The 16,078-nt window shown below is 43.9% G+C and overlaps 1 protein-coding gene and 1 long non-coding RNA gene across 3 annotated transcripts in view; one reads left to right on the top strand and one right to left on the bottom strand.

Annotated features, from left to right (window-relative positions):
- Positions 1-16,078, bottom strand: part of LOC133642897 (uncharacterized) — a 58,362-nt gene that overhangs the window by 31,489 nt on the left and 10,795 nt on the right. The window lies entirely within an intron of this gene.
- Positions 1-16,078, top strand: part of evplb (envoplakin b) — a 33,283-nt gene that overhangs the window by 7,893 nt on the left and 9,312 nt on the right. Inside the window, exons 6-14 of the mRNA XM_062037313.1 lie at positions 3,632-3,673; positions 3,752-3,913; positions 5,350-5,457; positions 5,528-5,623; positions 5,691-5,801; positions 10,968-11,114; positions 11,194-11,348; positions 11,415-11,512; positions 11,582-11,754. Of these exons, the coding sequence (XP_061893297.1) occupies positions 3,632-3,673; positions 3,752-3,913; positions 5,350-5,457; positions 5,528-5,623; positions 5,691-5,801; positions 10,968-11,114; positions 11,194-11,348; positions 11,415-11,512; positions 11,582-11,754 (1,092 nt within the window). The remainder of the gene's footprint in view (positions 1-3,631; positions 3,674-3,751; positions 3,914-5,349; positions 5,458-5,527; positions 5,624-5,690; positions 5,802-10,967; positions 11,115-11,193; positions 11,349-11,414; positions 11,513-11,581; positions 11,755-16,078) is intronic.

Raw genomic sequence — 16,078 nt, forward strand, 5'->3', positions numbered from 1 at the left:
GCTCCTCTCCATGTGGAGGAGCAGCGGCTTTACTCTGAGCTCCTCCCGGATGACAGAGCTTCTCACCCTATCTCTAAGGGAGAGACCCGCCACCCGGCGGAGGAAACTCATTTTGGCCGCTTGTACCCGTGATCTTGTCCTTTCGGTCATAACCCAAAGCTCATGACCATAGGTGAGGATGGGACCGTAGATCGACCGCTAAATTGAGAGCTTTGCCTTCCGGCTCAGCTCCTTCTTCACCACAACGGATCGATACAGCGTCCGCATTACTGAAGACGCCGCACCGATCTCACCATCCACTCTTCCCTCACTCGTGAACAAGACTCCCAGGTACTTGAACTACTCCACTTGGGGCAAGATCTCCTCCCCAACTTGGAGATGGCACTCCACCCTTTCCCGGGCGAGAACCATGGACTCGGACTTGGAGGTGCTGATTCCCATCCCAGTCGCTTCACACTCGGCTGCGAACCGATCCAGTGAGAGCTGAAGATCCTGGCCAGTTGAAGCCATCAGGACCACATCATGTGCAAAAAGCAGAGACCTAATCCTGCAGCCACCAAACCGGATCCCCTCAACGCCCTGACTGCGCCTAGAAATTACCTCTCATCCTTTCCGGCAATGCGGACCAAGCTCTGACACTGATCACACAGGGAGCGGACCGCCACAATCAGACAGTCCGATACCCCATACTCTCGGAGCACTCCCCACAGGACTTCCCGAGGGACACGGTCCAATGCCTTCTCCAAGTCCACAAAGCACATGTAGACTGGTTGGGCAAACTCCTGTTGTCATGCTAGCTTTTGTTAATCTAATTTTACAGTTATCCACCTCAAAATCTCTTATTTAGTCAATTGGCACGTTTTTCTGTTAGCATACTAATGTTAGCATGTTAGCTTTTTTTTTTTTTTTTTAGCCATTTTTACAGGTATACACCTCAATCATGTATTTTGGTATTTCACACACGCTAACATTAGCATGTTAGCTTTTAAAACAAATTGGACAGGAAAACACCTCAAAATAATTTCTTCGTACTTGACATATGGTAGCTTTCTAGATATTTTTACATGTATATACCACAGAGTCATGTTTTCTTAATACTAGATTTAGGCTAATGTTGGCTTGCTAGCCTATCCAGAAAATGTCAAAGGTATACATCTCAGAATCCTTTACTTTGGGACATGACACATATGCTCACTGTTAGCATGCTAAAGTTACCATGTTAGCTTTTTTTTTAGCTATTTTTGCAGATCACTTATTTTGGTGATTGATATAATGCTTACTGTTAACATGTTAATGCTAGCATGCTAGCTTTTTAGCCATTTCTGCAGGTATATACTACAAAATTATTTGTTTTGGTACTTGAAGCATGCTTACTGTTAGCATGCTTACGTTACCATATAACCTTTCTAGCGGTTTTTGGAGGTATACACCTTGTCACATATTTTGGTACCTGACATTAGCATGCTAACAGTTAACATGTTAACATACATATTCATCACTTATTCACACTTCAACTGAATTCGGTCAGGATTTGAACTAACATAGCCCTCAGTTCTGTGGTAGGAGACCCCTTCCTGGTCCACGAGATTTACTTCCATCAAAACTTAAACGGAAACCAGTATTACCCAATAGCGCTTTGCTATATGCTAGCAGGACACTTCCTGGTTCATGATGACATCACAGTTAAAGATCAGGTGGGCGGGGCTCTACTGCAATTAGGGATGGGTACCATTTACATTTGAACCGATACGGTACCTAGGGGGCGATACCGGTACTCAACTGTACCAATTTTTGGTACTTGTGTGTGTTAATACATTTTTATTGTTTTTGATGATAAAATCTACTTTTTTATTCCGACATACAGTATAAGAATGAGCAGATGATGAAGTTTGTATATCTTGTTTTATCATCATCAATTTATCATGTAGTATGACATTAAGTCCAAGTCCAAGATGGCAGTAGTGCATAGTTTATGGTGTGTTTTGTTTTTTTGTTGTACCCTAAAAAGTGTTCATACTGTTAGTATTGTACGCACCAGCTGTTTGATTGTAACGTGCATCTTAGTTGTAGTTTTCATTAACAAATTTGGAGGTGTTGGAATCGCCACGTAAAAGCGCTAATGCTAATCAGTAGCATGTCAGTAACAAAGCAAATGTGTATTAGCATCAAGCTTGCACATTTTTAGAAAAGTACTTTACATACATTGGAGCAATTTTGGAGTCAATTTATTTGTTGGCATTGAAAATTGCAACATTGCCTAGAGGTAGTTTGGCGGAATCCATTCTCAGTGCGGCTGGAGTGATCGCCAAGTGCCGAAGTACTAGGGAGCCGGCGGAGTATGCAACTGGGCGTGACGTAGGTACCGTAAGACGGCACCATTGGATTTTGCATGACCGGCGGGATTCGGTCTGTGCGAAAAAAGTACCGAATTCGGATTACTACAATGGTAACTCGGAAAACGTAATGGTCCAAAAACCAAAACAATTTTTCCCATTAGGAATAAATCCACTCTAATTAAAGGGGCTGTTTGCAACTTGCTTAAATTTACATTTTTCAAAGCAAATAAACACATAAGAACATCCCCGGCTAGCTTATGTTACCATTAATGGTTCAACAGAACATGTATATTTTTTAAATGTCTATATTTTTAACAATTATTAACTATATTGAATAAAAATAACTCGTCAGCCGTAGGAATTTGTCTGGCGTACACACAGGTAGCGTGTGCACGTACACAAAAGCAGTCCCAGAAGAGAAACTAACAATTTGCTGTCATGTTGTTGCAACGAGTTGCTAACATTAGCCAACAACACAAAAAGCTAATATTGTGCAGGTGTTACGCACGGGCGGGACATAATGCTTAAAACATCTTGGAAAGTTAGCGCCCTTTAGGCATCGGCGTAAAAGTTCCAAAGAATATTAAGCAAGGAAATACGGCATAGCGATCATGAAACATGGTGCAGTTCTTTGGCCATGATTGCAGAATGCCAGACCACAGACAAATGGGAGAAAAAAAAGGTCTTTGGCATAATGGAAGGCGCTAACAAACGTGGACAACCACCAAGAGAATGGTTGCCTGGCATCAAAGAATGGTGCCAGAAGAGTTTATGGCAAACCAAGATCTTTGTCAAGTGGAGCAACTGTGTGGATGACTCCATCGTCTCCATCAACCCAAGACTTCAAAGAATTGAAATATTCTTTTTTGTCAATTGTCAAAACATAAGGAAGAATGGGGATAACATTTCCTCAACCTGCACTCTGGAGAAAATGTCAAGCACACCGCCAAACATTTCAGTTTGTCCGAGGTGTGTTACTGTCGTCTATTGGCATCAAGTTGAATGTACCACTCTTGTCTTTTGTTAAGTGAAGAGTATTTGGTATCCAGTCCTGGTGAAGGCTAGTAGTCCTGTCCCTTCAGATATTTAGCCCAGTCAAAGCTAGCAGTAGTAGGAGTAGTCGTGTCTCAACACGAGCTGGTGCATAGTCGTCTGGTTCAGAACCACGATATTGTAGTCTGTCCAATCATTGTGTCCGTACTCCGTTCTTGACTTTCCGCTTCTTCTTCTTCTGTTCACTACTTTCCTCTCACGCTGATGTCAGTTAACAGTTCACCTCTCATCCTTTCCAACAGAGCCAGTATGCTGAATTTAAAGTAAAACTGGATCAGCTTTTGGTGAGTCTTTTCTTTTCACCGCACTCAACAACTGGGAGTGTTGGAGGAGGACGTGGCTCTGATGTCATGTCGTTGCAGGAGAACTCCCGCAGGAGGCGTAAACACCTGGCATCTCTGTACGAGTACATGCAGAGCTGCGGTAAAGAACTGGACTACTTGTCTCAGCAGCAGGACAGGATCCTGCACAGAGACTGGAGCGACCGCATGCCTGACCCCTCATCTGTTCGCATGGAGTATGAGGTCAGTCATGTATTAGAAGTCGTATAGCATAAGTAGGTGTTTCGGGATACTTTGCCATGATGTCTACAGCCCGGGTCAAGGACCCCAGACTGATGGGCCACCTAACTCATATAGCTTGTATAAAACTGTGTTTTTAATTAAACTGGTCTTAAAAGTACCTTGTTACTGCGCAATATTAAGATATTCAAATAATACAGTATTGCACCAGTAATCGCTACATGGCATCGCTAGCAGACACCTGGTGCGCTAATCGTTAGCTGACAACTAAAGTCATAATTGCTTGTGCCACTTATCTCTAACTAAGAGCTAGTGCGCTATCGTCTAGCTGACAACTTGCGCTGCTGATCGCGAGCTGGCGCAAATCACTAACAGGCAACGAGAGCACTAATTGCTAGCCGACAACTGGGATGCTAATTGCTAGCTGACAACTGGAATGCTAATTGCTAAAAACTAGTGCACTAATCGTGAGCTGGCAACTGGTGCGTTACTTGTTATCTGACAACTAACGCACTGAGCTCTAGCTGACAACTGGCATGCTAGTCACTAGCTGACAACTAGCGTGCAAATTACTTTCAACTTAAGTGCCGACTGGTTCGCTAATTGCTAGCTAACAGCTAGCAACAACTTGCGCTAGCTGGCAAATTAGGCGCAAATCGCTAATAGGCAACGAGAGCACTAATTGCTAGCTGACAACTGAGATGCTAATTGCGAGCAGACAACTGGAATGCTAATTGCTATCTAAAAACTAGCACACTAATCGTGAGCTGGCAACTGGTGCGTTAATTGCTAGCTGACAACTAGCGAGCTAATTCCTAGCTCACTAGTTGTTAGCTAATTCCTATCCAACAACTAGGGTGCTAATCACGAGCTGACAACTAAAGTGCCAATCGCTAGCTGGCAAATGGTGCGTTAATTGCTAGCTGACAACTAGCAAGCTAATTCCTTGCTAACAACTAGTGTGCTAATCACGAGCTGACGACTAAAGTGCCAATTGCTAGCTGGCAGCCTGTGCTGCTAATCACTAGCTGGCAAAAAGCGTGCAGATTGCGCGTAAATCGCTAAGAGGCAACGACAGCGCTATTCGCTAGTTAATCGCAAGCAGGCAACTCGAGAGTTAATTTCTAGTTTCTAGTTTGTTCATGTGTATTTGAATTTGTGGGAAAATGTTGTTTGGATTATAAATAAAAACATTACCAAATAAATTCCCTGCAGTACCTTTGACAGCCCAAGTTTGACAATATCATTTCCATTCTTGAACTTACTGAGGGAGGAAGAATTTGCCTCTTTTGTTTGTCAGCTTGCCTTCAAGCACGATTGGGACCCTGTTGCACCAGTCAGGGAGCAAACACGTATAACCGGTGTAGCGGTTAGCTGCTGGCTAACTACATACTGTAAGTTGCATATTTAGACTACCTCTCTCTGCTGTTTGACTGCAGAAATTCAAAACCAACGGTCTGCTATCACACGAGCGTGAGGTGAACCAGCTCTTGGAGGAAGGAGATCGCCTGGTGGTCTCCGATCACCCTGGCAGTGCCACAGTACAGGTAACATCTGCCAAGCCTCGCCACGTTCTTGAGACTCCCCTACAGACAAATCACAGTACTGCCATGTCAGGCCCACAGAGATGCTGTGCAAAGTAGATGGCAGTCCTTCCTCAACTTGTGTCTAGCACAGGAAATACACCTGGACAATGTTGAAGACTACAAGAAGGTAGAACACCGACACAGGACCGGTTGCTGATCAGCTCCTTGTTAATGAACCAGGGTTTATTATATAGTTCCAGCTGGATGCCGAGACGTTGTCGGAGTCGGTGGACAGACTCACCAACAACCTGGACCCGAAGTTTTTGACCGGGAAGAGCAACTCAGAGGTTCTCTTGGACATTCAGGTACTATTCTATTACAATGAACTGCAGAAATCCAGATATCTTTCATTCATTTACACGACTGTACTCCAACATATTTGTTAGCATACTTGCCTCATAGCTATTGTTGGAACGATCAGATCTTCATGAAAAAGTATGTGATCGCTATTGCCGATTGATGCCTTTCAATGTCGATCACAAGACCCCCTCTGACTGACATGGTTTGTTTTTAGTCCCCCCCGCTGAAAAGCGGCTAGCGCTAATTATGTGTCTCCATACACACTCAGTAAATAATAATCAACTTCAGTACGAAAAGACAGGTAAACTAAATTTCTTACTAAGGAGGACGAGGCTGAGGCTAAACATGTTACACACCGAGAGCGAGCCAGGAGCATGCATGCTAAGATAGCTGCTAAGCTAGCTTGAAAACAACACTAAGAAGTAAGTGCTTAGTCAAGTTCAAGAAGCGTACAGCAGAAAGTAAGCATTTATTAATAAGAAATGGACAAAATAAGAGTCTAGAGCACATATGTCAGAGTCAAGGCCCGCGGGCCATATCCGGCCCGCGAGAAGGTTTTTTACGGCCCTTGGGATGATCTTGATTTATTATTAGAACCGGCCCGCAGACCGCAGATCTTTTACACGCACCAAGCGGATGCCGGTCCAAGGTTCCGAAAGGGGGCGAGCGGCCCGCCGGGACGCGCCTGCCGGCCGAAGGGCTGCAGCCCGGCCGTCAGTCGCGGAGCCCGCCGTGCCACGCGCGCCAAGGGGGCGGGCCGAAACCCGGCCCCGAGGCCCTGAGACTTCTGCTTTGTTTCCCCAAACCGCGCGTCACCGCCGGGCCCGCACCACCGTCGGGCTGCAGCCCGAGCGTCGGTGGCGGAACCCGTCATGTGCCGCGCGCGCCAAGCGGAGCGGGGGGGTCAAGCGGGCCGAAACCCGCAGGCCACCCCCTCACCACGAGGCCCTGAGACTTCTGCGTTTCACCCCTACGCGCGGCCCGTCGGGACGCGCCCGCCGTCAAGCCACGAGGGCCAGCCGTCGGGTCGCGGAGCCCGCCGTGCCACGCGCGCCAAGGGGCGGGCCGAAACCAGCGGGGGGTTTCGGGCACCCAACTCGCCTCCCTCCCACGGAGGGAGGAGGGGGGTTTAATGTGAACATTACTGTGCAATCACATATTTAGAGTTTTTACTCAATTCAAGTTTAAAAGTTAAAGTTTAATATTTGTTTTCACTGCATGTTACTTCTCCTTAAACAAAGTGTTGTTTTTGATTTATAGATTTTTGCACTTTATTTTATTGTATTTCAATTTAATTATATTTTAAAAATATTTCAGTTGAGTGGATGATAGAAAATTGCTATTATTGTTTTTTTCTTTGAAGTAAATTTAGCCCACTTTTGCTAAAATAGAAAATATAGGCTACTGATGGTGCCTTGAATACCGGTTTCTTTCATTTAATGTTCATGTTATGGGGATTTTTATATAAAGGAAATTTGTCTTTTGTGTCTGTTGAAAATTAAAGATTACTGACAGAGCCATAAGAAAATATTGCTTTATTTATCTGATCATATTGGAATATATTTGTTAGGTTTTCAGTAGGTTCAATTAGGTTCACTAGACTATATGCGTCATTTAAAAATTTTTCAATGAACATTCGAACAGTCCGGCCCTCGGCTTGTAGCTAAATTTTTTATTTGGCCCTCCGTCCATTTGACTTTGACACCCCTGGTCTAGAGAGAGGATAATACAACCGGGGGAAGGGGTCGGCTGATTGATCCATACATCGGTGGTGCCGATGCCAAGGGTGGTATCATCGTATAATCGATACTAGAATGATTAGATTTACATCTTTATTTTCTAAAAATCCTGTTTTAGTCGTTTTTATTAATGTCACTTCCTTGGACAGAGGAGGACTTTGAGGGCAAAAACATGTTACACACCGAGAGCAAGCCAGGAGCATGCATGCTAAGATAGCTGCTAAGCTAGCTTGAAACAACAAGTAAGTGCTTAGTGAAGTTCAAGAAGCGTACAGCAGAAAGTAAGCATTTATTAATAAGAAATGGACAAAATAAGAGTCCAGAGAGAGGAAAATACAACCGGGGGAAGGGGTCGGCTGATTGATCCATACATCGGTGGTGCCGATACCAAGGGTGGTATCATCGTACAATCGATACTAGAATGATTAGATTTACATCTTTATTTTCTAAAAATCCTGTTTTAGTCGTTTTTATTAATGTCCCTTCCTTGGACACAGGAGGACTTTGAGGGCAAAAACATGTTACACACCGAGAGCAAGCCAGGAGCATGCATGCTAATAGCTAAGATACCTGCTAAGCTAGCTTGAAAACAACACTAAGAAATAAGTGCTTAGTAAAGTTCAAGAACAGTACAGCAGAAAGTAAGCATTTATTAATAAGAAATAAACAAAATAAGAGTCTAGAGAGAGGATAATACAATCGGCGGGGAGCCGATTGATCCATACATTGGTGGTGCCGATACCTAGGGTAGTATCATTGTATGATTGATACTCAAGTGATTCGATTTATATCTTTACTTTCTAAAAATGTTTGTTGTTTTTATTAGTTACTTCCTTGGACACAGGAGGACTTTGAGGGCAAAAACTAAAAACCAGAGTAATAGATAGTAGTTTTTGTGTACTGTCGACTTTGTGTTTAAACCTTTTGCTGATATTGTAAAATTGCCTATATCATTCACTATGAATAATGTAAATACATTTAGAGTAAATACATGTGATCGGTATTGGTATCGGCCGATCTCCCTCATGGACGATCAGTATCGGAATCAGCAGCATAAAACCCTGATCTATTATAACATTGACAATGACCACAATAATGAGGTTAATAATAACTCTTAATAACCGTAATTATAACATTAAGTGTAATAGTATTACAAAAATGTTAGTAGCAGTTATAATACTACTACTTATAATGGAAATACCTCTAACTAATTATGACTAAATGCCCACTACGCCATGCCGCCCCATAATTATGACTAAATGCCCACTACGCCATGCCGCCTCATAATTATGACTAAATGCCCACTACGCCATGCCGCCCCATAATTATGACTAAATGCAACTTTTAGTCCAAATGTTATGAATTAGAATAGGAATAAATTGCTGGAACTACTTTCAGTAGCAGTTATTAGTGATGAAAAATAATAATGATTAAAATGATAACAAAATAATCCCTGCTGGGGATTAAGGCTAATTTGGTCAAAATACCAAGAATCTCATCAAAATATGATAAGCCTGGTTTCAATGACTGGTCCAACCCAAAATGGATTTTTTTTGTGCGTCCCGTCATAATAGACATACCACATTTCCATCCGTAAACTTTTGTTTTTACACTTATAGGTGGCGCTACTGAGTGATTGAGTAGTGAGTTTTGAGGTCCGCATTCAGGACCACCGTAGTAGCACATTTTTCTTTATTGCCCTGAGGTGCTTGAAAACTTTGGTGCGTTTTCAAGCACCCTAAAGATGCAGAGAACAGGAATAATATGAATAACATTAATAACTAGAACATTTGGAAGGGCCTGCTATCTGTGCCCTGGACCCCTGGCCGGGGGTCGTCGGAAGCCGCCGTACTTTTAAGATGGTGCCGAGTGTCTGAATTTGTGAGTTTTAGGTGTAACTGTGCACAATGAGCTATAGAGCTAGCCCAAAACATGCTCACATTAAAATGTAACACTTAGCATGCGTGCTAACAATGGCATGCTAACAGTTAGCATGTCTCATATATCAAGTAACACAGCCGTGTAAGGTGTACGGCTGCGGAAGTAAAGAAAACAGTGAAAAAAATGCACAAAAAAAAGTTTGCATGCTAATATTAGCTTGTTAGCATGCTAAAGTTCGCATGCCAACAGTTAAAAAGTACCAAGTTATTTGACTCTGGGGTAAACGGAAGCAAATTTAGCTCAAAAAATATCATGCTTATGTTAGCAAGCTAACGTTAGCATGCTGTCAGCTATCGTGTCGAAAGTAGACAAGTGTGTGAACAAATTGAGACGTTAAGCACCGAGCTACGTGAAAGTATGGCTGAGCTACAAGAGGAGGAAATCTTGTCATTTTGGTGTTTGTTCCAGAGCAATCGTCCATTAAAAGGGTATGAACCCATTAAATTGACCCTTTTTTTAAATGTATTTTTAAATTCGTGAATAGCGTCACCATGGTAACACGAAATGTTGCCAACTTAAAATACCGCCGTAGGCGCGAGTGAGACCTTTCTGATGATATAACATATGTGGGGGTTCGTTGTCCGATCCGTCTCGTATTAAATGGTAAATGGTAAACGGGGTATACTTGTATAGCGCTTTTCTACCTTCAAGGTACTCAAAGCGCTTTGACACTATTTCCACATTCACACACTGATGGCGGGAGCTGCCATGCAAGGCCCTAACCACCACCCATCAGGAGCAAGGGTGAAGTGTCTTGCTCAAGGACACAACGGACGTGAGGAGGTTGGTAGAAGGTGGGGATCGAACCAGTAACCCTCAGGTTGCTGGCACGGCCACTCTCACAACCGCGCCATGCCGTCCCCGTATTAAATCGAATTAACCACTAGGCCACCTACTCAGTGGCCTAGTGGTTAGAGTGTCTGCCCTGAGATGGGTAGGTTGTGAGTTGCTGAGTCATACCAAAGACTATAAAAATGGGAGCCATTACCTCCCTGCTGGGCACTCAGCATCAAGGGTTGGAATTGGGGGTTAAATCACCAAAAATGATTCCCGGGCGCGGCCACCGCTGCTGCTCACTGCTCCCCTCACCTCCCAGGGGGTGACCAAGGGGATGGGTCAAATGCAGAGGACACATTTCACCACACCTAGTGTGTGTGTGACTATCATTGGTACTTTAACTTAAACGTGAGGAACTATAATGATAAAAGTTGAAGTATGAGGAATAATAATATGGGCCTGCTTGCATTGCAGCAGGCCCATAATAAAAAACATAAGCAGATTGCTTTAGCGTTGTAGCCAGCTTGGGTAAAAGTAAATACCTAAATTCAGGTTCTTCCAAGCTTGTTTATTTAATCTCAGAGGTCCTAACCAAGATCAGTTTTTTTGGGCCAGCTGCCAGACGGTGTGTGTCACCGGGCTATTATGAGAGTACGTCTGCAAAATTTGAGTGGCGCGTTCCTCTACTGACGGCACGATAATTGCTCCCCTCAGGGAGACGAACCGGCGCTGAAGAGGAACGAGCAGCGCCTGGCGGCCCTCCGAGAAATCAGCCGCAACGTAGTGCCTCTGAAGCTCCGCCGGAGCAAGCTGACCAAGCCCGCCAAGGCCGTGGCTCTGTGCGACTGGGAGGACCAAAACGTGAGAGACTTTAGACTTTCACAAAAGCGCGGAGAGACTCTTTCAAGTGTCATTTATGGGCCTCGTGATACGAATTCAGGGAGCAGTGAGGCGCGGCGATGAGCTGACGTTAAAGTCCATCCGCGATAATGAGATGTGGGAGCTGCAAGATAGCGGCAGGAGGACCAAGACTCTTCCCGGGGCGTGTTTTATGGTGCCGCCGCCTGATGACGAGGTCATGCAGAAAGTCGACAGGTAGGTTTTCCCCCCTCAACATTAAGTCTTCATAGGTGATGATGTGTATTAACATTGCACGTGCAGTTTTGAGAGGAAGTTGTCCGACTTGAAGAAACAAAGATCGGCTATGATGACCTCACTGAAGGCCCCCACTGTGGAGGTGGATCGCCCTCGGAAGGCAGGTTAGGAGGAGTTATGTTTTCAAAACATCCTCTCCCCGACTGCTGGACTGACAGTTTGCTGCTCCCTAGTTCCAGTGCGAAGCGCCTCAGGAGACCCGAAAGCTGCACAACTGGCCGGACAGCTCGATGAGCTCAACGGCAATCTGGATCTTTGCAAAATGGACATCCAGAGACGACTGAGGACTCCTCTGGACAACCGCGAGCCGGTACTCGACCTAGAAACCAGGCTGCAGGATCACAAGGTGACTGTTTGTGTATGAAAAAAGATCTGCCTTGACAGGGACAACAATCATCCATGCTGGGGATGTTCCCATCAGGGGTTCTATGCTGCTGATTCCCACCAGGCATGAGTGAGGTCGGCCTTTGCCAATACCGATCACACGTATTACCTGGACATTTTTACATTTTATTCATGGTGAATGCCATTGACCGTGTAACAGGGTTGTACGGTATACCGGTACTAGTATAGTATCACGGTACTAATCAATCAAACACAGTACTATACTCTGAAAAGTACCGCTTCCTGGGCATGACGGCGCGTCGTCACGTGGTGACATTGCTGGTTTTACGAGCAGAGGAGCATGTTGGGCAGCGCACACACACAGAGTACTTACAAGCAGACACAGTGTGTAGACAGAAAAGGGAGAATGGACGCATTTTTGGTGTAAAAAGTCAAGATAAAGGTGAAGTTATAACACTGAAACACCCTCAGGAAGAGCTGCTTTAAGACATGGCTAGCTAGCTAGCGGCTAACGTCCATCCACAGTGTTTTAGCTACTTCTAAATCACAAATTCTCGTCTCCATGGTGTAAAATAAAGTAAGTTTCTTACAAGTACCATTATCACCGCAGGACGAGGAATAGCTAAACATGCTTCACTACACACCGTAGGAGGATACAATAGCTCACCGGCGTCACAATGTAAACAAATGCCATGGGTGGATCGACACCTGACATCCACTGTAATGATACCAAGAACAATAGCGTATATAGTCGATACTACTATGATTACATTGATATTTTTTATCATCACAAAGTCTTTTTTCCATTTTTTAAAATTCATATTATGTTTATAAAGTCAGTAAATATGTCCCTGGACACATGAGGACTTTGAATATGACCAATGTATGATCCTGTAACTACTTGGTATCAGATCGACACCTAAATGTGTGGTATCATCCAAAACTAATGTCAAGTATCAAAGAAGAGAAGAATAAGTGATTATTACATTTGAAAAGAAGTGTAGATAGAACATGTTCAAACAGAAAATAAGCAGATATTAACAATAAATGAACAAGTAGATTAATAATCCATTTTTACAGTTTGTCCCTCATAATGTGTACAAAATAATAGGTGTATAAATGACACAATATGTTACTGCAGACTAATTAGGAGTCTTTGTTTGTTTACTTACTACTAAAAGACAAGTTGTCTAGTATGTTCACTATTTTATTTAAGGACTAAATTACAATAATAAACATATGTTTCATGTACACTAATAATGTCATTTTTTGTGGTCACCTTTATTTCAAAAAGTATCGAAATACATTTTGTTACCGGTACCAAAATATTGGTATCGAGGCAACCCTATTTGAAACAAAATAGTTTATCCATCTTTGTGGCAGCTGCGTCATTTAGGCGATGGGAATTCCTGCGTAAATAGGAAAACTTGAACGTAACACCTGATATACTTTCAATAACTCAAGTACAGGATGAAAGTCGATGAGTGGTTCTCAATTATTTTCTGTCACTTCCCCTCGAGGAGACCAAAAAAGGTGCACACACCCCCTGGATTGAAATCCTAAAGACAACCTGACAATATGTATTCATTAAGCGCCTCAAAACCGGTAGACTGAAAGGTTATATATGTATACTCGCTCATATTTCCTGGTTGAGCCTGTTGATTCATTCCATAGGTGCAAATGTGATTGTGAATGGTTGTTTGTCAACATGAGTGACTGGTGACAAGTTCATGGCGTACTCTACCTCTTTCCTCAAGTCATCTGGGATAGGCTCCAGCTCACTTATAGGACAGACCTGGGCAATTATTTTTACTCGGGGGGCCTAATTTAGAGGAAAAAAATGTGTCTGGGGGCCAGTATATCTGATTTTTAGGAACACTAACACAAAACCTCACAATAATGTCTGATTGAATGCTAAAAACGTTATGACAGACCGCCTTAAAAAGCTAAATGGAATTTTTAATTTTTTTTACTGAATGAGACACCCAGAATGTACATGAAAATAAATAGAGTGGGATTTACAATATTAACTATGAAGGATCAAACACTGAATATTGACAAAATATTGTATATATGATATAAAGATATGATACAATATATCAGTATATTTAAAGTTAAAGTACCAATGGTTGTCACACACACACTAGATGTGGCGAAATTATTCTTTGCATTTGACCCATCACCCTTGATCACCCCCTGGGAGGTGAGGGGAGCAGTGGGCAGCAGCGGTGGCCGCGCCCGGGGATCATTTTTGGTGATTTTTCCAATTCCAACCCTTGATGCTGAGTGTCAAGCAGGGAGGTAATGGCTCCCATTTTTATAGACTTTGGTATGACTCGGCCGGGGTTTGAACTCACAACCTACCCATCTCAGGTATCATATGCGGTACATATATAATGTAAATATTACATATATGTTATATTATATATTGCTACTGCGGTACATTTTTAGTCTACTTTATACCTGCATTGTCCTTTCCATCCTTACACTTTCCATCCTTTGTAACTGAGTTACTGTGTGGAACAATTTCCCTTGTGGATCATTAAAGTTTGTTCTAAAATATGAACGTCACACCCCCTCTCCATCCACGTCGAAAAATGCAACAAACACAGCGAAATATGATCGCGAAGGGTAAAAAAAACAACCCCACCTACAATCTGATATATCCTTCCACGTCTGTCCCTGACACCCACATTTCGAGCTGGCCACTCAGGAAACACTCTGTGGAAACGCTCCCCACCTATAGGTGAGCTGCTGTGACTTAGATGACCATAGTAACTAATTAGATTACCATAGTAAACTAGTATATCATGCAAAAGCGCAGATTCCAACCATTGAAATACTTTGTATAGTTCAAGACTGTGGTTCTCGCCTGGAAAAGGGTGGAGTGCCATCTCCGGGTTGGGGAGGATATCTTGCCCCAAGTGGAGGAGTTCAAGTACCTCGGAGTCTTGGTCACAAGTGAGGGAAGAGTGGATGGTGAGATCGACAGGCGGATCGGTGCGGCGTCTTCAGCAATGCGGACGCTGTATCGATCCGTTGTGGTGAAGAAGGAGCTGAGCCGGAAGGCAAAGCTCTCAATTTACCGGTCGATCTACGTTCCCATCCTCACCTATGGTCATGAGCTTTGGGTTATGACCGAAAGGACAAGATCACGGGTACAAGCGGTCAAAATGAGTTTCCTCCGACGGGTGGCGGGTCTCTCCCTTAGAGATAGGGTGAGAAGCTCTGTCATCCGGGAGGAACTCAAAGTAAAGCTGCTGTTCCTCCACATGGAGAGGAACTAGATGAGGTGGTTCGGGCATCTGGTCAAGATGCCACCCGAACGCCTCCCTAGGGAGGTGTTTCGGGCACGTCCGACCGGTAGGAGGCGACAGGGAAGACCCAGGACCGGTCGGGAAGACTATGTCTCCCGGCTGTCCTGGGAATGCCCAGGGATCCCCCGGGAGCAGCTAGACGAAGTGGCTGGGGAGGGGGAAGTCTGGGCTTCCCTGCTTAGGCTGCTGCCCCCGCGACCCAACCTCGGATAAGCGGAAGAAGATGGATGGATGGATGGATAGTTCAAGACTTTCGGTAATTTGAAAATATCACTGCACATCATAACGGCAGCTACAGTTTCGATCTTAAATATCGAAAACAATTTTTGGGGAATATCCGGCGGCCCAGATTAAAAAGCTCAACCCGGGCCTTAATTTGCCCAGGTCTGTTATAGGACTAGCAGTGCGGAAATGAACGGGTATACCCGTACAGTGTTGGCGCTAGGAATTTTCAAAATATTAGAATGTGCTGTGGGCCTTTAAAACATTAGCTGCGGGCCGCAAATGGCCTCCGGGCCACACTTTTGACACCCCTGCTATAGATAGTAAAAAATTAAAGCTGATAAGTCTATTGATAAAAAGCAGAGCCTGACGACGCATGTGCATTTATTATAACGCACAGTTAGCATCTCTGCTTCAGTAAACAATGCCAGTGATGATGTCACTTGCTAACTTGTCAGCCACTTCCCCAAGAGACTCCTTTTGAACACTCCTCGCACATTAACACTTCAAAAAAGCACATATTCGCCCCGTTTGTTGACCTACAGAGTATGTTTTTGGGGTGGAGGAGTCTGGTCGGGTGCTGGTTAGCTGGAAGCTAACAGCTAGCCTGTCTCCATCCTCAAACGATGTCGCTTCAGCGGGAGATAAAGGTGACGTTTCCATGGACTCACAAAGACTAAAACAAGTCATTCACTGGAGACATGGCACAGGGTGAAGTTCAAAAGGTTGACTTTACACTCACCTTAGTGTTTACCATCAAGTCTTTTTTTTGATGACAGCCCCTCG

Source organism: Entelurus aequoreus, linkage group LG25, assembly GCF_033978785.1.
Source record: "Entelurus aequoreus isolate RoL-2023_Sb linkage group LG25, RoL_Eaeq_v1.1, whole genome shotgun sequence".
In the NCBI taxonomy this organism is placed as follows: domain Eukaryota; kingdom Metazoa; phylum Chordata; class Actinopteri; order Syngnathiformes; family Syngnathidae; genus Entelurus; species Entelurus aequoreus.